The 27,382-nt window shown below is 54.6% G+C and overlaps 2 protein-coding genes and 1 long non-coding RNA gene across 3 annotated transcripts; 1 reads left to right on the top strand and 2 right to left on the bottom strand.

The window, feature by feature from the left end:
- On the bottom strand, positions 3,743-10,537 carry NOL12 (nucleolar protein 12). Its single transcript, XM_003481552.4, has 6 exons — positions 10,385-10,537; positions 8,251-8,356; positions 7,948-7,996; positions 7,303-7,445; positions 6,112-6,209; positions 3,743-5,701 (listed from the first exon to the last, which is right to left on the bottom strand). Exons 1-6 carry the CDS (start codon positions 10,465-10,467, stop codon positions 5,536-5,538), a joined length of 645 nt encoding a protein of 214 aa, XP_003481600.1. The 5' UTR covers positions 10,468-10,537; the 3' UTR covers positions 3,743-5,535.
- On the bottom strand, positions 15,450-18,895 carry LGALS1 (galectin 1). The gene is given in 4 exon segments (NM_001001867.1): positions 15,450-15,644; positions 15,946-16,117; positions 17,461-17,540; positions 18,824-18,895. Coding segments are annotated over 4 exon segments (408 nt in total). The 5' UTR covers positions 18,833-18,895; the 3' UTR covers positions 15,450-15,497.
- LOC110260647 lies at positions 17,547-20,464 on the top strand. Its single transcript, XR_002343904.1, has 2 exons — positions 17,547-17,908; positions 18,555-20,464. It is a non-coding gene; the product is annotated as an uncharacterized LOC110260647 (long non-coding RNA).

The raw sequence follows: 27,382 nt of genomic DNA on the forward strand, positions 1-27,382 counted from the left end.
GAAATGCCTAGGATTTTTGACCATTTGCGCATCCATTCGCACACTTCCACTGAAGCGGAACTCAGTCACGAAATGCACAGCTCTTTCCTTGAAAAAAAAAAAAACAATCTGCTTTTAGAGTTCCCTGGTGGCTCACTAGGTTAAGGACCCAGAGTTGTCACTGCTGTGGCTCAGGTTGCCACTGTGGTGCATGTTCGATCCCTGGCTGGGCAACTTCCATTTGCTGTGGGCATGGCCAACAAAATAAAACATAGCAGTTTTTGCTGTGGCTCAGCAGGTTAAGGACCTGACATCTTTGTGAGGATGCAGGTTTGATCCCTGGCCTTGACCAGTGGGTTAAGGATCAGGTGTCGCCATGGCTGTGACATAGGGTGCAGATGGAGCTCTAATTCAACCCCTGGCCTGGAAACTTCCATGTGGCCCACCCTGCAGCCATAAAAAGAAAAAGTAATAGTAAATAAAAATAAATTTAAAATCTGCCTTTTTTAAAGCTAGCACTCTGCACTATGTGCCAGGTCCTATTTCAAATCTTTATATTTACAGGTTACAGGTTGCATAGTAATCTGAAGGATTAAGTACCAGCATCCTCATCTCATAGCAACTAGGATCAGGGAAATTAACTAACTCGCCTACGCCACACAGCTAGTAAGTGGCAAAGTCAAGACTAAAATCCTGGTGGGTCTGGACTCTACCTGCCACTACAGAGCCTCTTTGTTCACTAATTCGCTCAGACATTCATAGGTGCCTGGTACATACCAGGCCTGTGCTGGGCACCAGGGAAATGGCAATATGAATGAAATATGGCTCCTTGTGAAAGAGAAGCCTACTGACCAGTGGGAGAGATGGACCCCTGAACAGGTCATCCTGGCCCAGGATGGAACAGGTGAAAGCACACCTTCATAACAAGGATAATAATCTTTCTGCTCAGTCGCAATTACTGTAAACAAAACAGAGAGTAGCGAGTCTCTAGTACTTCCTGGCTGTGTGATCTTGAGAGTTACCTGCCCTCTCTGAGCCACGGTACTTGGTTTGAATTTGAAGCTCAGGAGATGGCCACAGCCTACTAGCCAGCCTCCTCCAAGTCAGCAAAATCTGGAGCCTCCTCAAAATCTAATATTTAATGAATTGTCAGTTGTGGGTGCTGAGGACACAACAGCAAACAAAAGAGTAAACCTCCTTTTTTCAGGGTGCTTTTACATTCTAGTGGAGACAAACAGATCCCAAACAAAATAAACAAGCAATAGAGTATGTCGCCTGGGAATAGGTGCTAAGGAGAAAAATGAGGCAGGAGGGCCCGGAAGTGGCTGGTGTGGGGAAAACATTACTTCTTTTTTTTTTTTTGCTTTTGCTTTTTAGGGCTGCAGTTGGGGCACAAGGGAATTCCCAGGCTTGGGGGTCGAATGAGAGCTGCAGCTGCCGGCCTAAACCACAGCCACAGCAACACAGGATCCGAGCCGTGTCTGTGACCTATACCACAGCTCAGGGCAACACTGGATCCTTAACCCACTGAGTGAGGCCAGGGATTGACCCCACATCCTCATGGATACTGGTTGGGTTCGTTATTGCTGAGCCACGACGGGAACTCCGTCATTATTTCTTAAATAAGGTGGTCAGGGAAGGCCTCATGGAGATGGTGACCTTTGAGCAAAGACCTGGGGAAGATGAGGCAGTGAGTCTGCGAGTCCTGGGGAAGAGCATTTCAGGCTGAGGGGGACAGCAGCAGCGAGGCTGCAGTGGAAAGAATGAGGCGGGGAGGGGGAGAGTCAGTGGGCTGTGCTGCGTTCTCTCTAGCGCCTCCAGGGCAGGGAAAGGGTTGGTGGGGGCTGGGCAGCAGCCAGGGTCCTGAGGCCGGCCTGGTTGGAAGGAGACACGGAGGAGGGGCCCAGGGAGCCCCTGGGGAGGGGAAGTGGTGATAGCGGTTGAGGCCAGAAGAGGGGCCCTCAGAAATCTAGGGATAACAGGCCCTCGTTTTCACCAGAGGGCAAAGCGGCCCTCCTCAGACACACATTAGCGGGTTTCTCCTGACACCGTCCCTGTGATGGGAAGGGCAGCTACAACCCCATTATATAGACAGGAAACTCAAGGCTCAAGCAAGTTGCCCAAAGCCACTCAGTTCATCAATGACAGTGCCTAGTCTAAAAACATACTCTGGGAGTTCCCGTGTGCTACAGCAGGTTAAGGATCTGGTATTGTCATGGCTGTGGCGAGGGTTTGATCCCTGGCTCTGGCTAGGGTATGATCCCCAGCCCATAGCTACCCGGTTTGATCCCTGGCTCAGGAATTTCCACATCCTGCAGGTGTGGGAAATAAATAAATAAAAATAAAATACACTCTGAGCTCTGTGGGTTGGCTCAGGGTTCAGGGCACAATGGTAACAGCCAGGAAGGCATCGCCAACTTTCAACATTTAGCCCCAGCCTCCCATTCCCCTCTCTGCTCCCTGAAGATTCTGCCTGCTCCCTCCACCCCTTGCCTTATGCCCTTCCCTTGGCCCAGACACGCCTCTTCGGAGATCTGGGGAAGTAGAACTAAAAGGGACAGTCTCTTTGATGTTGTTTGTTTTTTGTCTTTTTAAGGCTGTACCCACAGCATATGGAATTTCCCAGGCTAGGTGTTGAATCAGGGCTGCTCCTGCCAGCCTACACCACAGCCACACCAGATCTGAGCTGCATCTGCAACCTACACCACAGCTCATAACAACACTGGATCCTTAACCCACCGAGGCCAGGGATTGAACCCGCGTCCTCGTGGATACCGTGGGCTTCTTCACCACTGAATCACAACAGGAACTCCTAAAGTGACAGTTCTAATCCCACTCTATCCCCGGGCTCATTCCCTCCCAGCTCACAGGCCTGTTGGAGAACCACACCGTCTGGGAAGGCAAGATAGAAATGTACGAGGTATACGCCCCAATGGGGCAGGGGCAGGAAGGCAGGAGTCTCTGAGGGGTCTTTAGGGCTGCCTCCAGCCCATAGCTACCCAGTGAAGTGGTCAAAGCAGCCAGGCTTGTTTTTACTGAGAAGGTGGAAATCTGAATTTCTATAGAAACCTCAAAGTTTTTAAATACAGCTAAGTCAAATTGTTTTTAAACACTGTGTGAGTCAAACCAAACTAACCTTCAGGCCTTCTCTTCCAAGCAGTGTCTCTGAAATGGTAAATCAGAGATAGATTTTCATTCTATTAGTGATGGCTTAAATGCCACCCCCTCCAGGAAGTTGTCTCTGGCTTCCCTAGCCTTAAGTGAGGGCTCACTGCTGGGATCCTGTGCAAGACTCTCACTGGGGGTTTATCTTTATCTTTCACGTTGCCAACTATGTGGGTGGCGCCCCCTGGAGGTAAGATCCTGGCTCTCCACCTCCCAGTTCCTTGGGCTGATGAAGCTCAGGCAGCTTGGACCATGAAGTGGAACCCATGTACCGAAAATGACACAAAACAAAAAGCTGAAAGTGTGCCATCTCAACTCCAGCTTCCATTTTTGTTAACCTGAGAACCCTCTCATACAAGCCAGTTATTTTAAAATCTTGCTTTATATGTAGCTAAATCTAATCTTTCCTGATTAAGCTCCTAGCTGCCCCAATTGACAGCGCCTGCAGGATGTGCAGTGACAAGCAGCCAGGTGGAACATGGTGAGAAAGACAAGCTCTCCAGAGGGTTCTAAGGGCACTGCTCCCCATCCTAGGACTGGCGAAAATCATCCTGATGCAATTACCTTGGTCACCCGGAAGAACTGAGGGCACACTCGGGAGAGTGGGTGAGAATTTAATACTAGTCAACACTATATATGTAGGTGTCAGCTGTAAAAGACCCCACATCACCGGGGATGGAGAAGAGCCGGGTCAGGTGTCTCTGCAGCAGCCGGCACACATGGAAGCCACACCCAGGAACCCCTGGAGCCGTGGGAGGTGGTTCATGCACAAGGTCTCACATCAGCCTCAGGGCAGGCCTGAGAGGCAGGTGTCAGGTCATCTCAGGGGGTGGGGGTGGGGGGATGGTCCCCGGGAGGTCAGCAGTGAGGAGCCCATACAGCGGGCTGGCGGCAGAGCCAGGAGTCAAAGCGCAGCCCGGGCCCATCTGCTCCCGCTCACGGGGCCTGTGAGGACGAGACTCACCTATGGCCCTGGCCCGAATACCAGAACCACCCAGACAGCCCAGAACCAGGCCCCACCCTCCGTCCTGGCAGCCAAATGGGGTGAATCACCCCACCCCAAGCACAGGAAGGACAAGAGGAAACAGCAGGGTGAGCGGCGGAAGGAGCCGAGGAGCCAGGCGTGGCCTTCAGACCCGCATCAGCCAGCAGACAGCACCAGACCGTGGGCTATGGGGTCGGAGAGCGCCTGCCTGTGGGGGGCCCTCCACGGCGTGAGTGGAGGGGAAGGCCTGCCCTGCAGGCCCCAGTCCCCTGCTGCCCTTCCTCCAGGCACTCCCCTCACACCAGTACACTCACTGGCCCATGAGCTTCGCCTGGGCTGAGAGCTCATCTCTCCCCTCTGCAGTCCCAGCGTCGGGGCCCAACCGCAGCTCCCTGTGCTCTGGTCCGGTCACAGGAACCAGTCAGCACAAGTGGGGTCTGACCATCTCCAGAACAGGTGTGCTGGCCGTCCACACCGCACCGCATCCACCCGCCTCAGGTGGGCCTGGACTCCGCCACCAGCCCTGCTTGCTCGGGAGAACAGCGGGGCGTGTGAGCGAGGTGGTCACCCGCACGCGGGACGTGGAAGGAGCAAGGCTGGTTTTCATCGGCTCTGAAGCCGCACCTGAAGGTCCATGTGGGAGAAGCGTGAAGAATCGGGAGCCCTCACAGGACACCGGTGGCCTCCCGGGGGGCCTGCTCCAAGAGGGCCAAGCTTCCTGGCGAGTTGAGGTATATTTTCTCGACAAAGGACTAATGGTTCCTTCTTGGCTGGGCTCTGCCTGGGAGCTGCTGGAAGCCTGGGGTGAGGAACACCCAGGACTCGCTTACCTCCGCCCCTTCAGATCAGCTGAGACCAACAAGGCCAAGAAAGGACAGGCCCAGAGTCTCGGCCAGGCGAAGCCTGAGGCCGGCTGCTCACCCACCAGCCCATGTTCCAGAGCAGAGGGTGGACTCTGGATTCCACTACCGGGGGTGGTGCTGGCCTTCTGCCCTGGTCAGGCGCCTGGCCCCGGCAGCGCCTTCCCGCAGCCCCAGGGGAAGCTGCCGCAGAGTGAGCATGACCCACGCCCCCAGTGGGTTCCACTACCCCCAACGCCTGCCCTTGGTGTGTGGCACCAGGGCCAGGGACCAACCAACCACAGTGTGCTTAGCTTCACGAGTCTGTTGAAGGGACCATGGGGTGTACACCTGGGAAGACGTCCCAAATGGCCCTGGAGGCTCCTGGCGGGGGAGGCCAGCTCTCAGCTGCCTGCGCCTTCTGGAGCCCAAGCCCCAGGCCAGAGAGGTGCTGGCCTCCTAAGCCTGGGCAGTGGAGCCATCGCCTGGGCGCAAGCTGGGTTAGAGGACAGCCAAGCTGAGATGCTGGTCTGTGCAGCCCAGGCGGGCATGGCCTGCTGGCCGGTCTCACTCCCCACTGTGCCGGGCTTTGCCTGTCAGCCGGCGACGCTGGGTCTTGCTGGTACGAGTGGCGCTCGGGGGCTTCTTGGTGGACTCCTGGGCCCGGCGGGGGTGTTTCCTCTTGACCTTTTTGCGACTATGTGCATGCAGCGAGGCTGTGAGAGATGAGATCCTGTGGGCGGGCAGAAGGCTGGTGAGGCCAGGGCCTCAGTTTGCCCGGGGAACAGGGTGTGTGGGTGGAAGGCTGGGTCAGGGCCTGGCTCATGGAGGGGAAGTTAGGATAGGCCCCGAATGCTGGGGGTACCGGATCCATTCCCAGGGCAGCCTGCTCTGTCCCCAGAGGGCCTGCCAGCTCCTCAGCTCATGGGCGCTAAGGGTCCCCAGGGCCCGACATTCTTGGGGGTGGAGGTGGGAGGCAGTGAGGGGGACTGAGGACCACCTGACGAGCAGAGCAGGGGGCTGCTCAGGGCCTCACACGTGCCCTGTCGCCCACCACGGGCCAGCAGGAGGTGACTCCATAGGCCACGTCACAACACCAACCACAAGGAGCAGGTGCACAGGGAAGGACACGCCGGGGCTCACCGCTGGGACAGCAGGGGGTCTCTGGACTTCCTGGGCAAGGCTCTGCTTGGCTTCTCCACAGACGATGTCTCCTCCTCGGGCCCATGCCCGGCCCCTTGCTAAAGAAGCCCAGGATAAGTACCGTCACAGGAAGCGGTGACTCCAGAGGCCTGGGCCCCCTGAGTAGTCCCTGCTCTGCTGAGTGGGGGTATGACCTGCTTGCTGACTCCCACCCTCAGTCGGGGCTGTGGGCGGCGAGGCCACGTGTGATTACACGGGAGAGCTGGGTTCCCAGGTCCTCCACCAACACGGCTTACAGTGGCCACTCAGACACTCACGGATGAAAGAACTCCTAAATGGGGACAGGACTGGTCTTTGCATCAGACCTTACAGAAGAACAAGCACCAAATTCAAAGCGAGTGTGAGCTCAGAAAGGATATGACAAAGCAGTGGCCTAGGAATTAAGGACACTAACCCAGGACAGATACAGCTTACCTGCTCAGGTACACATACACCTGCGTGAAGCCCTATGTGACCCAGACACGAGTTTAACTGAAAGGAACGTGTCCTAAGACGACACTCACTGTGATGCTTTCTGAGATTCTCTTTCTTTTCTTTTCTTTTTTTGTTTTTTGTCTTTTTAGGGCCACACCCACAGCATATGCAGGTTCCCAGGCTAGGGGTCCATTTGGAGCTGCAGCTGCCGACCTACACCACAGCCATAGCCACGCAGGATTCTTAACCCACTGAGTGAGGCCAGGGATTGAACCTGCATCCTCATGGTTAGATTTGCTTCCAATGAGCCACGATGTGAACTCAGCTTACTGACATTTTCAATGATATTCTGCTCCCTTTTTTCTGAAAGGCTGGTTGGGACTTGCTAATGACTCACACCCACAGCTCAGGGCAGAGATGTGCTGTGCAACAGGAGTGACCACAGGCAACCGCTCTCGGGCGCGTCAGGTGGACTGCCCGCCTTCATGCTCACAGCAATCCCACAGGCAGCTGCTATATCAGGGACCCCCGATTTAGTGGTGAAAGGACACGGGCAAGGCAAAAGCTCACAGCCGCTCAGTGGGAGAGGTGACCTCTGAGCCCCAGGGCTCTGGAATCCCTGTGACGTGGACCAGCGCTGAGCGACACCCACACACCCCCCCAACAAGCCACCCTGCCCCTGCGTCCCTTCTTTCCTGGGCTGGAAGGGAGACCCACCTCAGGCGGAGTTAGTCCCAGCAGCCGGGCCCCCGAGAGGTCCAGGTCGCTGATGGTGGTCACGGTGACAGTGTGGTTGGGGTGGTCATACTGCACCGACTCTGTCTTTGCTGTCACTAGCCGGTCCAGTTCGTCTGCCTCCTCTGTGCAGGGTGGGTACAGGACCAGGCCTCAGTCCCAGGGCACAAGAAAGCAGCCCAGCCCGACACCCCGGCCCCAGCCCCAGCCCTCCTCTACTCTATAGGAGGGCATCCAGGAAGTCAACAGCTCCAGAGCCCGGCCTGCAGATGATGGCTATAAATGACCCAACTCTTCCCTCCATGCTCCAGGGAGACCTCAGACCACCTGGTCCCTACTTAGGACAAACCTGGTGTGACACCAGGAGATGCTACCACCCCTAGTCTCTCTGGACCTCAGAAACTGGGCTTTCTGTGCAGGATCAGTTTACCAAGAGGTATGGGTCTGCCCCTGGTCTCGGATCCACTGACATTTAGGGTGATCTGAGGACCACCCCTGGCCCCCAAGTCACCACCAAGACCCCTGCACGTCACATTTTGTGCAGCCCTCACACCCCCTCCCACCCACCAAGGGATAAGGAGACCCAGCCTGTTGGGTGTCCTCCAGGTAAGGCCAAGGGGGGCTTACCCAGAGCTTCCTCTCTCTCTGCCAGCATCTTCAAGTATTCCTGGTGGCGCTGAAACCAAAGGGAAGGGAACAGTGGGAGTGTGGCCTCTCAGTCCAGCCTCAGGCAGAGGCACTGCTCACCTCCAGGATGAGTGAGACCATGGCTGGATGTGAGAGACCAGGAAACCTTCCCCAGAGCTGGGCCCACAGCGACTCTATCCACACAAACTGCTCCCCGGGCCTGCCCACGCCGCCCCTCATCTGCCCATGGAGGCTGCAAGTGCCCCGGAAGTCAGACACTCTCCCACCCGCCCTCCTCTGTACCTCCTCCCGGAGCTTCTTCTGCTCCTCCTTAAGCCGCTGCTTGATCTCCTCAATGGCCGCTTTCTTCCGCTCCACCTTCCGCTTATGGAAGCCTGTCAGATACTCCCTACAGGAAAGAGGCAAGAGAGAAAAATCACATATACAGGTGGCCAACAAGCACATGAAAAAATGCTCAGCATCACTGATTATTAGAAAAATGCAAATCAAAACTACTCTGAGGTACCACCTCACACCTGTCAGAATGGCCATCATTAATAAGTCCACAAATAACAAAGGCTGGAGAGGGTGTGGAGAAAAGGGAACCCTCCTGCACTGCTTGTGAGAATGTAAACTGGTACAACCACTATGGAAAACAGTGTGGAGGTAACTCAGAAAATTAAATCTAGAACTACCATATGACCCAGCAATCCTACTCTTGGACAAATGTCTGGATAAAACTTTCCTTAAAAAAGACACATGCACCTGTATGTTCATTGCAGCCCTGCTCACAATAACCAAGACATGGAAACAACCTAAACGTCCATCGACAGATGAATGAATTAAGATGTGGTATATGTGCACAACGGAATACTACTCAGCCATAAAAAAGAACAAAACAATGCCATTTGCAGCAACATAGATGGAACCAGAGACTCTCATACTAAGTGAAGTAAGTCAGAAAAAGAAAGACAAATACCATATGATATCACTTATATCTGGAATCTAATATACGGCACAAATGAACCTTTCCCCAGAAAAGAAACTCATGGACTTGGAGAACAGCCTTGTGGTTGCCAAGGGGGAGGGAGTGGGATGCACTAGGAATCTGGGGTTAATAGATGCAAACTATTGCTTTTGGAATGGATAAGCAATGAAATCCTGCTGTATAGCACCAGGAACTATATCTAGTCACTTGTGATGGAGCATGGTGGAGGCTAATGTGAGAAAAAGAATGTGTATATATATACAGTTTTCTGTCACTTTGCTATACAGTAGAAAACAGACAGAACACTGAAAACCGACTCTAATGGATAAAATAAAAATCATTTTAAAAAAAGAAAAATCACAAGCAAGTCAGGATACAAGAAAAGAAAGTCTTGCTCCAGGAATGGGGGATGGGGAGGAGCCCATACCGCACTCACTAGGTGCCTGGCATCATTCCAAAAATGTACAGGTGTTAACTTGTCCAATCCTCACAGCAACCTGTGTAGTAGTAGGTATCCCATTTTACAGATGGGAGACACAGAGGCACAGAGAATGTAAGCTTAGGCAAAGAGAGGGAGATGCTGCCTCTCTCCTCTCTCCTCTCCAGAGCTCTCAGCTGCCAGCAACAGGGCCAGGTAGTGGGTACAGGGTGTGGGCCTCTGGAACAGGTAAGGGTCCCTTCTTTGCTGGTAAACTCCACTACCCAGTGAATTAAGCCACCTCTTAAGCCCTTGAGGGCTTTCAAGGCCACCCGCAACCAAACCTCTATAAAATCTCCATTGGACCAAGACCCCACTTCCCCAGGGCCCTCCTCCTGGGCACAACTATAGGTCGTGTTGATGCCATCCTGAGTTTCCAGATGATGCCCCAGGATTTCCCTCTCTCCCCCTATCTGATCGCAGCCCCTTCTCATTTCTCTAGAGCTGACTGCCCTAGGTTTTTCGCTGACCCACCACCATAAGCCCATGTAGCACTCTGAGTGGGGACGCTGATAGTCTGGACGCTGACGCTTAGGGGTCCAACTCAGGGGTCCCAAGACCTGACGCGCACAATCCAAAAGAGTTTAGTAATCGCCTGGTAAATAAATGAATGTAAGCCACTCATTTCATTCACTCATCATTCATAAATAGCTGAGTCTACTGCGTGCGGGGCCGCCGGCCTGGGTGGGGAAGATCAAAGCTGTCGCTCCAAGAACCCAGCTCCCCGCTCTCCGGCCGCGCAAATGGCAGCGCTGGCTGGTAGAGAAGCTGAGAAAAGAAGCGAGGGCGAGGCGGGGCGGGCGATTCCATTCCTCAGGGATGGGGGCCCAGGGCAACCGCTTCCTTCCGCGAGGGAGTTCCACACCTTGAAGAGAGGGCGGGACCGGAAGGGCCCTCCGCGGGAGCGTGGGCCGGCGGCCCTGGCCTTGGCCGGCGGCCCCAACGGGCTCTAGTCGAGCCTTAGCACTCACCGTCGCTTCTCCTCGTCGAAGCTCAGAATGAGCCGCGGCCGCCGGCTATCGCCATCTCGCTTCTTCTTCTTGTTTCGGCCCATAGCGGTAAGGCCTCGGCGGCGCGGCTCCCGCTCACCTGAGACACTTCCGGGTGTAGCACTTCCGGCGTCCCGGACTTGCCCCACAGCCGCGCTCAGTAGTTCCGCCCCGCTCACCAGACCCCGCCTTTTAAAGGGGCCGCCCAGCCTGTCTCCCCCGCACCTCCCTTCCGCGCATTAGAGGCAAAAATCCTTACCCCCTCGGCTGCTACAGCACTCATCCTACTCTTAGACTAGCAGCGGTGAGAGCGAGGCCCTAAAGTCCCAGCGCCTAGCACTGTGTCTCTCAGAGTGTTCAATACAGAGTTATTGGCGAATGGCCAAAGATTGCTGATTTTTTTTTTTCCTGGTCGCACTCTAGCATGTGAAAATTCCCGGGCCAGGGATCGAACCCTTCCTTGCCAAAGTAGCGACCTGAGCCGCTGCAGTGACAACGTGGGAAGCACCAGAGGTTGGAGGAGCTCAGGGGTGGCTCCTCCAGTGGAGGGATTCCCAGAGGAAGTGACCCCAGAACAGTTCGAGAGTGGGGATAACCCACTCTTAGGACCCATTGCTCTTCTTGGACAAGTGACTGGAGCCCAGAGAGAAGGTAAGCACACATATATTAAGTGCCTACTGTATGCCAGGTATACAAAGAAGGCAACTGTTATCTCAGAGAGGGGACGTGACTTGTCTAGAGTTACACTGCTGTTCTGTGGTAAAGCGAGACTTGACCTGGGTCACTGGCCTCATGGCCCAGCATCCTGGACCGCTAGCCTGAGGAATCACTCTCCCAGTAGCCAGCACACCCCATTGCCCTATGATAAATTTTGAAAGGAGCCATAGGCACACTGTCGGTGCAGCTCTCCATGAATGTTGAATCCATTTCACAAGGGTCCACTACCTGGCAGATTCTTTTGTGGGCGCTGAGAGTTTTCTTCAAATCAAGGGCACAGCAGGAGGCTGCCTGAATGATGGGGCTACAGGGTGATTAACTGACCCTCTGCTGCCCCCTAGTGGCCATGCCCCATGCCCTCCTTGGCACCCTCCCCCTAGGCAGAGCATTGTCCTGGCTGCAGTGATGCCCCCGACAGGAATGTCTCTTTTTGGGTTTTGGCTTGTTTTTGTTTTTATGACCACACCTGTGGCATATAGAAATTCCCAGGCAAGGGGTCTAATTGGAGCTGCCGGCCTACACCACAGCCACAACACCAGATCTGCGCCTCATCTGCGACTTACACCGAAGCCTGCAGCAATGCCAGATCCTTAACCCACTGAGTGAGGCCAGGGGTTGAGTCTACATCCTCATGGACACCATGTCGGGTTCTTAACTCTCTGAGCCACAACGGGAACTCCGATTATCTCTTTTTGTTACAGAACACAGGTTTGGCTGCTCGCTGCTCATAAGCCAATAATTTGAGAGGCAAATGTCAGTAGAAAGGCAAATCAGAAAGCTGGCAGTCTGGGGAGATGGTGGACTTGTGTCCAGTGACCAGCTCCAAAGATTCTGCTCAGCTGTGACAGTTCTTTTTTTTTTTTTTTTTCTTTTTAGGGCCGCACCCACGGCATATGGAAGTTTCCAGACTAGGGGTTGAATTGGAGCTACACCTGCCGGCCACAGCCACAGCCACAGTCACGCAGGATCCGAGCCACGTCTGCGACCTACACCACAGCTCACGGCAACACCGGATCCCCAACCCACTGAGCGAAGCCAGAAATGGAACCCTCATCCCCATGGATCCTAGTCGGATTCACTTCTTCTGCGCCACAATGGGAACTCTGCCGTAACAGTTTTTAAAGGGAAAAATGGGAGGGAAGAATCTCAGGGAATTATCAAGGCAGGAGGTTGGGTTCCGCATCAGTCTTCATTGCGTGCAGATGGCTGACTCTTTGGATTTATCTTGCCTGAGTGATCTACCTGCAGTATGGCTTAGGGGGGCTGTTGGGGATAGAGAGCGAGTCATTTTTTTCAACTGCTCAATTCTTCATTCTTCTTTTTATTTAGGAAAAGAATTGACAGTGTAGACAAGGCATGGTGTGCCTTCAGGAGAGCATAAATCAGGAGTTAGTTTCAGTTGCTTGGCGATCTCATACCTATAATTAGGTTCTTTTAAGGTTAGAAGGCAACAACGGGAAAGGGGCAAAAGAAGCTGTTTCACTTTGAGGTATGAAACGAGGCTCAGAGAGGTGCAGTCACTTACCTGAGGTCACACAGATGAGAAGAGCAAGTGCTGAAGGTGAAGCCCGAGTGGTTTAAGGACAGGGCTTTACTTAGTATCTCTGGACCTAGATTCATAGGCTCTTGGGACATACCAAGTCTTTTTTTTTTTTTTTTTTTTTTTTGTCTTTTTTAGGGCCACACCTGCAGCATATGGAGGTTCCCAGGCTAGGGGTTGAATCAGAGCTGCAGCCACCAGCCTACGCCAGAGCCATAGCAACGTGGGATCCGAGCCACGTCTGCAACCTACACCACAGCTCTCGGCAACGCCGGATCGTTAACCCACTGAGCAAGGGCAGGGACTGAACCCGCAACCTTATGGTTCCTAGTCGGATTCGTTAACCACTGCGCCACGATGGGAACTCCCCCACCAAGTCTTAAAAGAGGAGAAGGGAACCAAGATTTACAGAGCCAGGCACTGTGAAGTTCTCCACGTTATCTCAGTTAATCCTTGCAACAACCCCACAGGATAGATACTAGTATTAATGCAATCTGATAGATGAGGAAACAGGTTTCAGAGAGGTTGAGTAAGTGACCCTAGGATGCACGGTGATGGAGCTGGAGTTTGAACACAGGTCTGACTCAGAACCCAGTTTCTTTCCTCCCCAGCTAGTGGTCTTCTCCTTATCCGCCCCAGGACTTTCCTCCACCTGGTGTCCCAGTCCTGGTGTATTGCCAGCGTTCAGCCAGCATAGGGAGAATAGGTGGGACCAGAAAAGGTAGTTAGGAGACACTTTCTCCAATGTCCAGCAGAGGGCGTCCGTGCATAGCCAGATTTCCAAAGCTGTTTCTGGGTGGCCACGTGGGTGCCCCAGGAGAGCCTGGAGATTGGGTGTGGCTAATGGGCGGCTCCCCCATATGTGTTCCATCCTCCTTGGCCCCCTTATAGAGAGGTGCCTCCCTCCCGGAAGTGGACCCAATAAGATGCGAATCATCCACCCAAAAGGGCCCCCGTGCAAATAATGACGCCCATTTTATAGATGAGGAAACTAAGGCTGGGGGGGTGACAGAGACCTTCCCAGGGTTTCACAGCTGGTGCTGGCTGTCCTGGAGAGTGAGATTTGCCAAGCTCCAACCCCCAACACACCTCAGGAGACTGCCCTCCACGAGGACGCAGGTTTGATCCCTGGCCTCACTCAGTGGATTAAGGATCTGGCATTGCCATGAGCTATGCTGTAGGTTGTAGACGTGGCTCAGATCCTGCATTGCTGTGGCTGTGCTGTAGGCTGGCAGCTGCAGCTCTGATTCGACTCCTAGCCGGAGAACTTCCATATGCCGAGGGTGCGGCCCTAAAAAGAAGAGGAGCAGGGGAATGGTTGGGTTACCCGGCTATCAGCTCACATCCCATCATTTGGGGCTGGGTTAAGCATTGCTCTCCAGGGTAACAGAGCCAGGCTGATCTTGGAAAACATCCTCTGGAGATCGGGAGAGGCTCCTGGAGTGAGCCTCCTGCCCTCCACTGCTCTGCTGGGAAGGGGCTGTGCGTGGCAGGAGGCTTCTGGGAGCTGGAAGGCAGGGCTTCAAGTTGACCCACGTGCCTCTATTTCTAGGTTCTCTGCAGGGGCTGGCATAGTGCCCTCCACCCCGGTCCCTCCTATATAGAAACAGGCCAGCAATTGGTGCCAAGGCCCATCTTCCCAGTGTTGGGTTGAGGGTCCCAAGTTGGCCCAGAGAACCAGAGTTTCCAGACTGGCACCCTAGCTGCCCTTATGCTCAAGCATTGAGGTGTGTGGCCTGGTGCCACAAAGCTGGGCTGCCTGGTGAGCCCCATAAGGCTCAACTGGGCAGTCATCACTCAGAGTGTTTCCTCTCCTTCAGATTCGGCTAATACCACCTTAAGAGGTAGCGTAGGAGTTCTTGTCGTGGCGCAGTGGTTAACAAATCCAACTAGGAACCATGAGGTTGCGGGTTCAATCCCTGGCCTTGCTCAGTGGGTTAAGGATCCGGCGTTGCCGTGAGCTGGGGTGTAGGTCGGCAGCTACAGCTCCGATTAGACCCCTAACCTGGGAACCTCCATATGATGCAGGTGCAGCCCTAGAAAAGGTAAAAAAAAAAACGAAAAAAAAAAGAGGTAGTGTAGCGGGGACAAGAAACCGCTATCCACCGAGTGCTCACAGCGGGCCAGACACCACCCCGTCCTCCTTCACACGCCTCCTTTCATCCTCACGACAAACCCTCAAGTTATCTGCTGTCCTCCTCCTCAGCTAGATGAGGCTCAGAGAGGTCAGCTAAGGCCCACAAGGGCACACAGCTGGTTTCCGCACACTGATCTCTTTCTAGCTCGTGCAACCACATGAGAGGGGCCCCAGGTGTTCTTCCCTCCCCCTCCCTCCGTGCCGCCCCACGTACCAGGGCATGAATCAGTCTGTCTTTGCCTCTTTCCCCCGGCGTTCATTTATTCAACATCCACTGGCCACTGGGGTTCACTGAGTTGGAGCCATGTGAGGGCAGTGACTGGGTCTTATTTAGCACTCACTCAGCCCCTTATTGTGTTCTGAGCTCTGTTCAAGAAGCTCAGGGTAAGAAGATGTCACTGGCACTTAAGTGTGCATGAAAAAAGAGAGTTCCCTGGTGGCTCAATGGGTTAAGGACCTGGCATTGACACTGCTATGGCTCGGGTTCATTCCCTGGCCTGTGAACTTCTGCATGCTCGGGTATGGCCAAAAATATCAAGAGGTGTGCATGGAAGAAGGAGCAGAGCCTGGGGGAGTTGGCGGAACTCTCCTCTTACACACACACACACACACACACACACACACACACACACACGAGGCAGGAGGCTGGTTCAGGGGCAGCAAAGGCAATGCCTTTATTGGGGGCCATGGGCCAGCTGGCTTCACTCAAAGGCCACACACTTGATCTTGAAGTCGCCATCGGCCGCCAGGTACTCGATGGCCTCCAGGTTGAGGCGGTTGGGGAAACTGAATTCGTACCCATCTGGCAGCTTGATGGTGAGGTCTGTCTGGCCAAAGGAGATGCACACCTGGGGGTGGAGAAGCGCAGTGAGCCAGTGGACCCCAAAGCAGGAGCCTCAGCTCTGCAGCCACAGCCACGGCCTGCGGGTCCTAGGCCCTCCCAGAGCCCCTTCCTCACTTGGTCCAGACTACAGCCCTGCTTCATGGGTGAGGCCCTGAGGTTGGGAGAGGGGGGGTGACGCTTGCTGGGGATACAGGAGAGGGGAGGGAGGGGAGGGGGGGCAGGGTGGAACCCAGGTCTCTAGCCACTAAACCCAGCTCGGCCCCAGCCTGCCCAGCACGCCGCCCCACCCCCAGGCCCCAGCCCACCTCCACGACACTTCCAGGCTGGAAGGGGAAGGCCGACTCCCGCTGCTCGGCCCCCCAGGCCCCGCCGTCCTTGCTGTTGCACACGATGGTGTTAATGTCTCCGTGCATGTCGAAGCGAGGGTTGAAGTGCAGGCACAGGTTGTTGCTGTCTTTGCCCAGGTTCAGCACGAAGCTAGGGGGTGACAGGTGGGCTTGAGGTCCCCTCCACCGGCTGCAGTCCCCAGACTGACCAGTCCGTGCCCGTCAGTCCACTGGTAGTGCACCTCCCCGGGGGCACTGTTGAGCCGAGAGGCGGGAAACCTGGATTCCAGCCGTGGCCCTGCCACCTCCTTGCCTTGTGACCTGCAGCAAGTCTCTGCCCCTGTCTGGCTCTCAGTTTTCTCATCTGCACAGTGGAGTCTTGCAGACAGGTTTGTGTCCCAGTCCCTGTGGTCAAGGTCAGAGACTCCCTGCAATGGTGACCTCTGGAAGGGCGAATGTCCTGCCTGTCTCATCTGTCTCTGTAATCCTGGAGCTCAGCATGATGTGTGACACACGGTGGGTGCTCAGTAACAGTGCGTTGGGAGTTCCCGTTGTAGCTCAGTAGCTGTAGCTCCGATGCGACCCCTAGCCTCAGAACTTCCACATGCCGTGGTGAGGCCCTAAAAAGCAAAAAAAAAAAAAAAAAAAAAAAAGAACCCGACATAGTGTCTGTGAGGAGTTGGGTATTTGGGTTCAATCCCTGGCCTCACTACGTGGGTTAAGGATCCCGTGTTGCCGCAAGCTGTGGCATAGGTCACAGACGCGGCTCGGATCTGCGGCTGCAGCTGATTCAACCCCTAGCCCAGGAACTTTGTCTTAATGGGCCCCCGTAAAACAAACAGAAAACAACTGTAGGGCGAAGGATGGAATAATGATAATACATTTGCTGAGCGGAGGTAAGGCAACGCCTACCTCTGAGGGTTTGGTAAGGAATGAAATGCCCGGAGCGTATGAAGTGCGCGGCTCTTTCTACCGTCTGCTGGTCCTCATCTTCACTGAGGATCCAGCATCTCACCTCCACTGAAACACCTCCCGCCTCCATTAGCTGATTAGTACACGAGGCTCAGGGCGGTTGGTGGACTGGTCCGAGGCTGCGGAGAAGTAGGCCCGCTGGCCGACCGAGCGATGAGTTAAGGAGCCAAGGAGTGCGAGGCGCAGAGCGAAGAGCGCAGAAAAGACCGCCGAGCGAAGGCAGCGGCGGTGACACCTTTTCAGTCCCTCTCCCCGCCCACAGCAGGGAGGAGGGGAAGGCCGGCCGAGGCAATGACGAAGCCGCAGCTGGTTTAGTTTGAGAGGGGCGACCGTGGTAGGGGCGTCCAGACCCCGCGGGAGAAGTGACTCACCCAGAAGACGCAGCCTCAGCGGCTGCAGACACTAACCCCGCCCCGCTGGGGGGAGGAGCCAGGCCGGCCACGCCCCCTGCCAGCGCCGGGCGGGACCCTGGCGCTGGAGCCCCCGCCCCTACCGCCCGCAGCCCTCGCGTCGCCCCCTCACCTCTTGGCGTCCGGAGCCACCTCACCCCGCACTTTGAGGCACTCTCCCGGTTTGAGATTCAGGTTGCTGGCGACCAGACCCTGCGCAGACAAAACCCCACCCTCGGGGTTAGAGGACGCAGTGGGGAGAAAGGGCGTGGGTGGGGTGGGGTCGTCCCCACTCTGGATGCTCTGACCAGGTCGACCTGAAGCCTGGGGACCCTGGCTGCAAGTTCGAGATTCTCCTTCTCCGTGTGGTCCTGGCAACTCCCCACTCTCAACCATTAAGTTTTTTCTGTGTAACATGACTGAGGTTTCAGAAGACAGGATCTAGAAGTTTCTGCGGCTCAGCCTGGGATTTTAGATGCAGAGTGGCCTGGGAGGTGGGGTGCTATGCGCCATCACCCCATTGAATAGATGGAGAGAGCCAGGCGCCGAATGGGTCACATTGCGAGTTGGGGACCAAGAAGGTGAGTCTGCCCCTCTTCTGGAGAGGAGGAGACCTGGGCCGCCCCCCACCACGCCCTTCGTCCCCCACCACGCCCTTCGGGCGCCTCTGTGCAGAGAGGCGCAAAGGCTGGAGAGGCGACTCCCCTAAGGAGCACAGCCAGGCCCCTCTAAGAAGGGAGAGTAGCCTAGGGCTGGAGTCTGAAGCCTGGCTGGCTCAGGGTTAACGAGATCAAGCCTACAACTTAACTGGTGTGAGTGGTTCCTTCAGCCAGAAACGTAACCCCTCCCCCCCCGGGGGGGCCTGGAGAACATTCTTGCTTCCTTCCCACTCTTTTATCACACACACCCACCTCCTAGCTTGGGGGAAATGGGTGGTGGGGAATTCCCCCAGCCCCCACCTGACCTGCGGGGACAGACCCACCCTCCCCCGGCTAACCCAGGCAAGCTCCCTCTGGGCAGCCTGGCTCAGGTCCTGGCGACTTTTCAGAGCTCTCTGGAGCAGAGGGTGACTCTGCCCTGGCCCAGTGGCTGGGGACAGCTGCAGGGGGGAGGGGACAGGAGGCTCTCTGGGGTGTAAGAGGGGGAAGGGACAGTGGCCTGGGCGCCATCAAAATACACCAGCCCCCATCTCCAGCCGGCCACACCCTTCCCACTCCCACTTCTCAGATTACTGCGGGATGTCAGAAATGGGCAGAAATACTGTGCTGTCAGACCCTGGAGGAATCCAGAAAATTCTTAAGCCAGAGAAGACTTCGGGAGACCATAGCGCCCACCCCCATTTCACAGACGCGGCCACTGAGGCCCAGAAAAGAGAAGACACTTTGTTCAAGGCCACGCCCTAGGAACTAGAACCCAGATCCTGATCTGCCTTCACTCTGCCCCGGCTGTCTGCCCCACGCCATCCCTGGGCCTTGGGGTGGGGTCCCCATACTCACACAAGCCATGACTGAGGAGACAAGGATGTTCCTACAACTGCAGCACCAGCTGTCCGAAGACTCTACCGGAGAGAAGGGCCGCCGGCCTCTCCCACCCTTTTAACTGGACCAGACCCCGGTGAGTCCCGCCCCCTGGGGGCTCAGCCAATTGTAAGTCAGGACAGGGATGGGGGCCACGGGGAGGTGGAGTCAATGGAATTTTGAAGCCTGTTCTGGAGCAGAGGTGACCAATCAGAGTGGAGACCCCCCCCCAATTCCTTCCCAGCCACTCCCCCAGGATCAAGACTCCACCTCCCATTTTGCTTCATCCTTCCCTACCCGCACCCCCGCCAAATTGTGCTGTGGCAGGGATTGGGGGAAACCAGTGGAAAATAGTTTGAGGATGAGCTAGACCCAAGCGTTGGTGGGAAGAGAGCCAGGGGCAGCTGCCTGAGTTCAGGGGGTACTAAGAGAAGGTGGCCGAGGGGGTGCAGGGTCCTTCAAAGAATTAGTTCTGGGGTTTGCAAGGCTGCTCCCTGGAAGGAGCCAGGGCGTGGCCGGCTGTTGGGGGGGGCAATCTCTGCGGAGGGCCCAGAACCATTAACCACAGAGCCCCGGCCCCGCCCGGGCCTCCCCCGGAAGCAGGGATTACTGCTGCTGCTCGTGCTCCTCACAAGGGCTAAAGAAAGACTGGGCTGGTGCCAGGCCTGAGGCTGCCGCCCAGGCTCAGGGCTCAGACCTCAGGCTTGGAGCCTCCCGAGGGGCCTGCAGGGGATCCTCCAGGGGCCTCCGCCTGACAGCTTCTGGCCTCTAAGAGGATAAGCCCTGGGAGGGCCCAGGGTGAGCCAGGCCATGAGGGGTTGGGGTCCCTGGGCTGTGCACCCCCGTCCGCTCTCCTCACATCTCTCCCTCTGACACCAGGCACAGCCTTTCCTTTCTCCATCCAGTCAGCAGATGCTTTACTGATCCCTACTGCTCCTCGGTCCTTGCTCTCAGTGGCCCACCGTTGGGGCAGAATCTCACCATGAACCTGAGAAGTAGCATGACGCTGGTTCTGAGCAAAGTGGTGAGATGCTCCAGAACAGGAAGAAGGTGGGTCTCGAAGGATGGACAATGGAGCAGGGACTGGCATTGCAGCATGGGCCAAAGCTCAGAAATGACAAAGCACACATCTGGGGAACAGTGAGCATGTGGGCATGGCTGGAGTTTAGGGTGTGCTGGGGAAGATGGGGCACGAGGCTGGGAGGCCAACTGGATCATGAAGGGCCTCACTGAAGGACTGGGGCATTGTTTTGTCCCAAGGCACTAGGGAGCCACAGAAGGTTATAGAGAGGGTGAATACTGAGGCCAGATTTAGGCTGCAGGAAAATCGCCATAGCACCAGAGGTGAGGGTGGATCGGAGAGGGACTCACCTCATCCTCAGAAAGCAGGTAGAGAGAGGGGCGTGGGGAGCCCTGGGCAAGGTGGGGGCTTGCTAAAGGAGTTACCCGTGGGGCCTCCTTCTGCATATCACCATCCCCCTTCCGAAATTGCCAGCACTGAACAAGGAGGAAGATGCAGACCAGAAATGACTCACATCTGGAGGGCAGGCCAGCAAATCCACCCTGCCCCGCGCGCCTCCACAGCCCGGCCTTGTCTCCCTCATCTTCCTCCAGGTGGCCGAAGCCCTCGCTGGCACAGGAGGAGAAGGGGGTGCGTGGGCGGAGAGGCAGGCCCAGGGAGGCGGGGGCTCTCACCCCCCCCCCGCCCTCGTGAGCCCCTCATCCCTCCTCCTAGACCAAGCCAGCTGCCTCAGAATCCAACCCCAGCACTTCACGAGTTCCTGCAGAGCCTCCTGAACAACTCGGCTTGGGGAGGGGTGGGTGAGGCCCCGCTCCATTGCCTCTCCTGTGCCTCCCTTCCCAGGCCCACAAACACCCCCTCTGCCTGACCAAGGAGTGGAGGCATTTCAGGAGGAGTCCTGGACCAAGGCCAGAGCTGCCTCAGGCATAGTCTTGGCCAGACGGCCATCGGGGGGCCTGGCCGGCTGTTCCGACCCAGTAGTTGGGCTCTCAGGCCTCAGCGGCTGCTCCTCCATTCCTTCCCCCCCCCCCCCGCAACCAGAAGATGGGCCAGCACCAGAAATGGTTGCAGGTGGACAGGGGGCTGCTTTTCTCTCCTCTGGCATCTGGCCTGCCAGGGGCTGTCAGAGAGATGGAGAGGCATGGTGCCATGGTCTGTCCACCCCTAGAAAAGCCCCTCCGGGAGTCTGGAGCCTCAGGTTCTGGTTCTAGCCCTGCCACACTGTCCCCAGGGCATCCTGGCAAATTGCTTCTCCCTGTTTGCCTCAGTCTCCCCATCTGTGAATTGGGGATGTGCAGCCCTGCTCTCCTGCACAAGGTTAGTACAAGGTGGAGTTCAGGTCTATTCTTTTTTTTGCCTTTTTGTCTTTTTAGGACCACACCTATGGCAGATGGAGGTTCCCAGGCTAGGGGTCGAATTGTACTGTAGCTGCCGACCTGCACCACAGCCATAGTAATGCCAGATCTGGGCCGCATCTGTGACCTACACCACAGCTCACAGCCGGACCCTTAACCCACTGAGCGAGGCCAGGGACAGAACCTGCGTCCTCATGGATACTAGTCGGATTTGTTTCTGCTGTGCTGTGATGGGAAGGGGAACTCCTCCCATTCTATGTCATAGATGATTTTTTTTTTTTTCATGGAGTCTCAGAAAGTTCTAGCCTTCTTCTCGTCTCTTCCCCCCGGCTGAGTTTACCTTCCTGCGTCCACACCTCTGGAAGGCCTCCCTCTCACCCCCACCTCATCCCCAACAGTCCCCTCCTGCTTAGGCTGGGGTGGGGAGTCTCTCCAGAGCTCAGTGTCCCCTACAACAGGGACTGTGGTTCTCCTGGGATAAAGGGAGGTGCAAGGTGCATCATGTGTCCCCTCCCAGTCTCGGTGTCTCTTAGCGGTGGTGCCCACTTATCTGCCAGGCCCTGTGCCCAGCACCTCGCTTTCACACATTATGTCATTTCATCTTCACCTCCCTCCTGAATCAGGCCAACTGGGTCGAACTTCTGAGCGGAGAGGCTGTTCTGGGGCCTTGACATGAAGTTGTCGTTAGAATCGGGTCCATCAGGGCAAGTTCTGACTTGGGGGCTGCCGGACTGTGACTCCAGCCAAGGTCCTTGTGCTCCCCAAACCTGTATCCAGGCCTGGAAAGTGGGAATGTTACCCATCTTCCAGCTGTGGGAGGATGACAGGAGGGACGGGGGAGGGCCTCAAGGTCAGCTCTCTCTCCTGCACCCGCCAATGCCAAGGTCCCCACCCCCAGCAACGCTCCTCCTCCTCACCAGCCTGCCGCAGAGACAGCGAGCCTTCTGGAATTCCTCCGTCCTACGGGCTGGTCCTATGGGCTGGACCTTGGCTGCTGCTGTGAGAAATGAGCTCAGCTTGTCCAGACAGGGGATCCAAGCCAGCACAGCCCTTCTTCCCAGCCTGCTGGCTCCCGCCCTGCCCCCACCAAGACTGCGCCTCCTCCAGCTGGCGGTGGCGGGGAGGGCAGCCAGGCCCTTAGAGACCTCATCCGCCTCCCACATCCCCAGGCAACCTGGCTGGCATCAAGGATCCGAGTCCCTGAGGGTAGTCAGAGCCAGCCCCAGAGCCTCTCCATTTAATGATGCAGAGACCACCCAGAGAGAGTGGCTGCTTGGCCAAGGTCACACAGGGAGCTAGGGCTGCAGCCCTTTCATCCGCTGAGCCCAGGAAAGACACTGTAGTCCTGGGAAACCTGGACCTGGAAAAAAGATCTTTTCCTGCTGCTCCTGAAGGGTAGGAAGGACTAGTCGGGCGGTGGGAGTGGGGGTCCCTCCAACTTCAGCTGCTTTTCCAGCCAGTTTGTGCTGGAGCCCACCCCACTCACCTGCTCATCCATTCCCACCCTCCTGCCTTTGCGTGTGCCAGTCCACCTGTCCAGACAGCCACCTCCCCAAACACAGTGGACTCACTTTTGCATTCCTACCTGGTGTTTGTCCCCCTCTGGACACAGGTTCTGGGTCACCTTAGGGGAACCGTCCTTCCTCTCACGTGAGGTCTGGCTGGGTGGGGTCCAAACCCTGTCATTTATCAGCCCTCCAAGGAGCAAGCCTGGTTTTTTTTTTTTAAGGCCCCACCCATAGCGTATGGAAGTTCCCAGGCTAGGGGTCGAAACAGAGCTGCAGTCACAGCCACAGCCACAGCACAGCCACAGCAACACGGGATCCGAGCCACATCTGGGAGCTACACCCCAGCTCACAGCAACTCCAGATCCTTAACCCACAGAGCGGGACCAGGAATCCAACCTGCATCCTCATGGATTCTAATTAGGTTCATTACTGAAGAGCGGCAACTGGAACTCCCAAGCATGAGTCTTTTTAAATTTTTTAATTGTTCTTTTTGGATGACATACTTAATTATAGATTCACAGGAAGCTTAGAGCTTTGAAAATATTTGAGACTTGAAAAAAAAAATGTGTTGGCCCCAAAATACTAAGACTGCAGAGCTGGGATTCATAAGATGTTTGCTACGCGCAAACCTAAAACTTGGTGGTCATAAAAAAAGTATAACCTTTGAAAACGATTTTGTGGGTTGAATATTCTTCAAAAAGTATGCCCAAGTCTTCCTAGAGGTTGGTTGCTAGATCCCCATAGCCAATCAGCATCTAGAACAAAAGGATAGGCGTTGCCTTGTGGCAGGTTAAGGATCTGGTGTTGTTGCTGAAGTGGCTTGGGTCGCTGCTATGGTGTGGGTTCGATCCCTGGTCCAGGAACTTCTACATGCCATGAACACGCCCCCCCACCAAGGTATAAAAGCACCTGGGAAAGCATATAGCAGGCCTTCCATAAATAGATTTAACATGGGCTGTGGGCACATCATAATGTTTTCTATGATGTGCTTGGGACCCTTGTATCAGGAGAGTTTGGGGCTGCAAATAACAGGAACTTCAACTGAAACTGCTTGGAAATTAAGGAAAATTCATATAAGAAGCCCTCTGGAGCCAGGAGGTTTCCATGGCAGGTTAATTCAGTGGCTCAATGAAATCATCAAGGATCCGAGTCCCTGAGGGTGGACCCTGGCCGGGTAGACAGTCCTTGCTCTTCTGCACAACCACGGTCCGCAATTCATCCTTGCTCTGAGGACAGACACGCTAAAGGCTTTGGGATGAACTGTCTTCACATCTTCAGCACATTCTTGAGTGAATCAGTTTAAAACTGTCAAAATACATATCACTTGCATGTGGAATCTAAAATATGGCACAAATGAACCTATGTACAAAATAGAAACAGACTCACAGACATAGAGAGCAGTCTTGCGGTTGCTGGAGTTCCCATCATGGCTCGGCAGAAACCAATCTGGCTAGCATCCATGAGGACCCAGGTTCAATTCTGGCCTCGCTCAGTGGGTTAAGGATCCGGCATTGCCATGAGCGTGGTACAGGTCAAAGATGCGACTCAGTTCTGGCGTTGCTGTGGCTCTGGCATGAGCTGGCAGCAACAGCTCTGATTAGACCCCTAGCCTGGGAACTTCCATATGCCGTGGGTGTGGCCCTAAAAAGACCAAAAAAAAAAAAAAAAAAAAAAAAAGGACTTGTGGCTGCCAAGGAGAGGGGAGGGAGTGGGGTGGCCTGGGAGTTTGGGGTTAGTAGATGCAAACTATTCCATTTAGAATGGATAAGCAATTAAGGTTCTGCTGTACAGCACAGGGAACTACATCCAGTCTCTTGGGATAGAACACGATGGAAGATAATATGTAAGAAAGAGAATGTATGTATATTACTAAGTGAAGTAAGTCAGAAAGAGAAAGACACATACCATATGCTATCACTTATATCTGGAATCTAATATATGGCACAAGTGAAACTTTCCCCAGAAAAGAAAATCATGGACTTGGAAAACAGACTTGTGGTTGCCAAGGGGGAAGGGGAGGGAGTGGGATGCACTGGGAATCTGGGGTTAATAGATGCAAACTATTGCCTTTGGAATGGATAAGCAATGGGATCCTGCTGTATAGCACTGCATCTAGTCACTGATGACGGAGCATGATAATGTGAGAAAAAGAATGTATACATGTATGTGTGACTGGGTCATCTTGCTGTACAGGAGAAAATTGACAGAACACTGTAAACCAGCTATGATGGAAAAAATAAAAATCATAAAAACAAGAATGTATGCGTATATATGATTGGGTGACTCTGCTGTACAGCAGCAGTTGGTACAACATTGTAAATCGACTATAATAAACAATTTTTAAAAATGTCAATATAGGGAGTTCCCAGGTGGTCTAGTGGTTAGAACTCAGTGCCCGGGTTCAATTCCTGGTCTGTGGACTGAGATCCCACATTCAGCTGCTGCATGCTGCAGTCAAACAGGGAAAAAAGGAGTTTCCCATTGTGGTTCAGCGTAAACGAATTTGACTAGTATCCATGAGGATGGGGGTTCCATCCCTGGCCTCGCTCAGTGGGTTAAGGATCCGGTGTTACGGTGTAGGTCGCAGACGCAGCTCGGATGCCATGTGATTGTAGCTATGGTGTAGGCTGGCAGCTGCAGCTCCAATTCGACCCCTAGCCTGGGAACTTCCATATGCTGTGGATGCAGCCCTAAAAAGCATTAAAAAAAAAAAAAAAAAAAGGCGGGGGGAGTCAATATGTACAAAGAGCATTTAAGCAAACGAGACAAATATGAACAACTGGGAATCTAGGTGAAGGGCGCATGAGTGTTCGTTGTGTTGTTCTTGTACCTTTTGTTTTGATTTGAAACTTTTCTAAATTAACATGTGGGGTGTGTGACGTAATAAGAAATGTACATTTGGTCTCCGAGCCCAGTTCCTAAGTCCCTCGGAGTTTCCTGGGTGACAGGAGCCTCTTTTGCTCTAGCAAGGTGACTCTTGGCGGGCTCCTGGATGGCTTCAGGACGGACGCTGCTCACCCAAAAGACAAAGTGTGATGAGAAGCTTCAAACTGAATTTCAGCCCCATGGGATGCCTATGCGATGAATCCCCTCCATAAGAATCTGTAAACTGGAGCTCCCGCCGTAGTTCAACAGGATCAGTGGGGTCTCTGCAGCACGAGGACACAGGCTCGATCCCCAACCCCGCCTGGTACAGTGCGTTAAAGGATCCAGCATAGCCACAGCCGTGGTGTAGGTTGCAACTGCAGCCTGAATCTGATGCCTGGCCTGGGAACTCCATAAACCATCAGGGGGTCCAAATAGAGGGGAAAAAAAAAAAGAATCCCCAAATTACACAGTTTGGAGAGCTTCTGGGGTTGGTGAACACATCCACATGCGGGGAGGGTGGCAACTCCATGGGGACAGAAGCTCCTGCATGTGGAACCCTGCAGGACCTCGCCCTAGGTATGCATGTATGTATGTATGTATGCCCCATGTATGTCTCCATGTAGCTGTTCATCTGTGTGCTTTATCGTGCCCTTTATTATATAGTAAACCAGTAAGCCTAGTGGTCCTCCGAGTGTTGTGAGCGGTTGTAACAAATGATCAAACCTGAGGGGGGGGTGTTGTGGGAAGCTCCCATCTACAGCCAGCTGGTCAGAAATACATACAGGTGATGCCCTGGCACTTATGACTGCCATCTGAAGTGGGGGAAAGGCTTGGGGGACTGACCCTTAACCTGTGGGGTCTGCGCTAATTCCACTTAGTTTTGGAATTGAATTCAATCGTAGGACACCCCGTTGGTGTCTGCAGAAAAGTGGAGAATTGCTTGCTGTGGAAATCTCACATGTGGTGACAGCGGTACGGTAGTCCCTGGGTAGTGGACACCGTTTTCCCTTTCAACTGATTTTAGAGAAGTGGGATTTGCTACAGAGGCCCCAGCTCGTGGAAACATGTGATTTGGGAAGGGACAGTGTGCAAGGGAGAGAGGGAGGCGGGTGAGGAACCTTTGAGTCCTAGGCAGTCATGTGGTCATGGGGCCGAGCAGCAGCTGTGCTGCACTATTACTAAAGGTAAACATTACCAGCGGAATTTGGAGACAGCTCCAGCTCCAGGGGAGCTGGCTTACCGGATGCACAAGGAATTGCAAAAAAAGTCAGATGTACAGCCCCTTCGTTCTGGTTATCTCTAATGGCTAAAATGAAATCAAGAGTGCTGGGTGGGGAGTTCCTGTTGTGGCGCAGTGGTTAACGCATCTGACTAGGAACCATGAGGTTGCGGGTTCAATCCCTGGCCTCGCTCAGCGGGTTAAGGATCCGGTGTTGCCATGACCTGTGGTGTAGGTCGCAGAGGTGGCTCGGATCCCGCGTTGCTGTGGCTCTGGCGTAGGCCGGCGGCTACAGCTCCGATTCGACCCCTAGCCTGGGAACCTCCATATGCCGCGGGAGCGGCCCTAGAAAAGGCAAAAAGACAAAAAAAGAAGAAAAAAGAAAAAAAAAAAGAAAGTACCTCTGAGGCCTCTGGTCACAAGAAAGCAGTCAACATGCAGGGGTGGGAGGGGGGGCGCAAAACTAGGAAACTACTGAAACCAGGGCGTAAAATGTGGAGTTGTTTCATTGTGTGGATTGGTATCATCAGCTAGGAATCTACGTGAAGGCCATATGGTAGTCATTGT

The sequence above is a fragment of the Sus scrofa genome, chromosome 5 (genome assembly GCF_000003025.6).
Source record: "Sus scrofa isolate TJ Tabasco breed Duroc chromosome 5, Sscrofa11.1, whole genome shotgun sequence".
In the NCBI taxonomy this organism is placed as follows: Eukaryota; Metazoa; Chordata; class Mammalia; order Artiodactyla; family Suidae; genus Sus; species Sus scrofa.

Coding starts and splice junctions, on each gene's coding strand:
- NOL12 (XM_003481552.4), bottom strand. CDS start 10,467: ATGGGCCGAAACAAGAAGAAGAAGCGAGATGGCGATAGCCGGCGGCCG. Junction 7,997..8,250: donor AGAAGAAGCTCCGGGAGGAG/GTACAGAGGAGG, acceptor CTTTGGTTTCAG/CGCCACCAGGAATACTTGAA. Junction 7,446..7,947: donor AGAGAGAGAGGAAGCTCTGG/GTAAGCCCCCCT, acceptor CACCCTGCACAG/AGGAGGCAGACGAACTGGAC.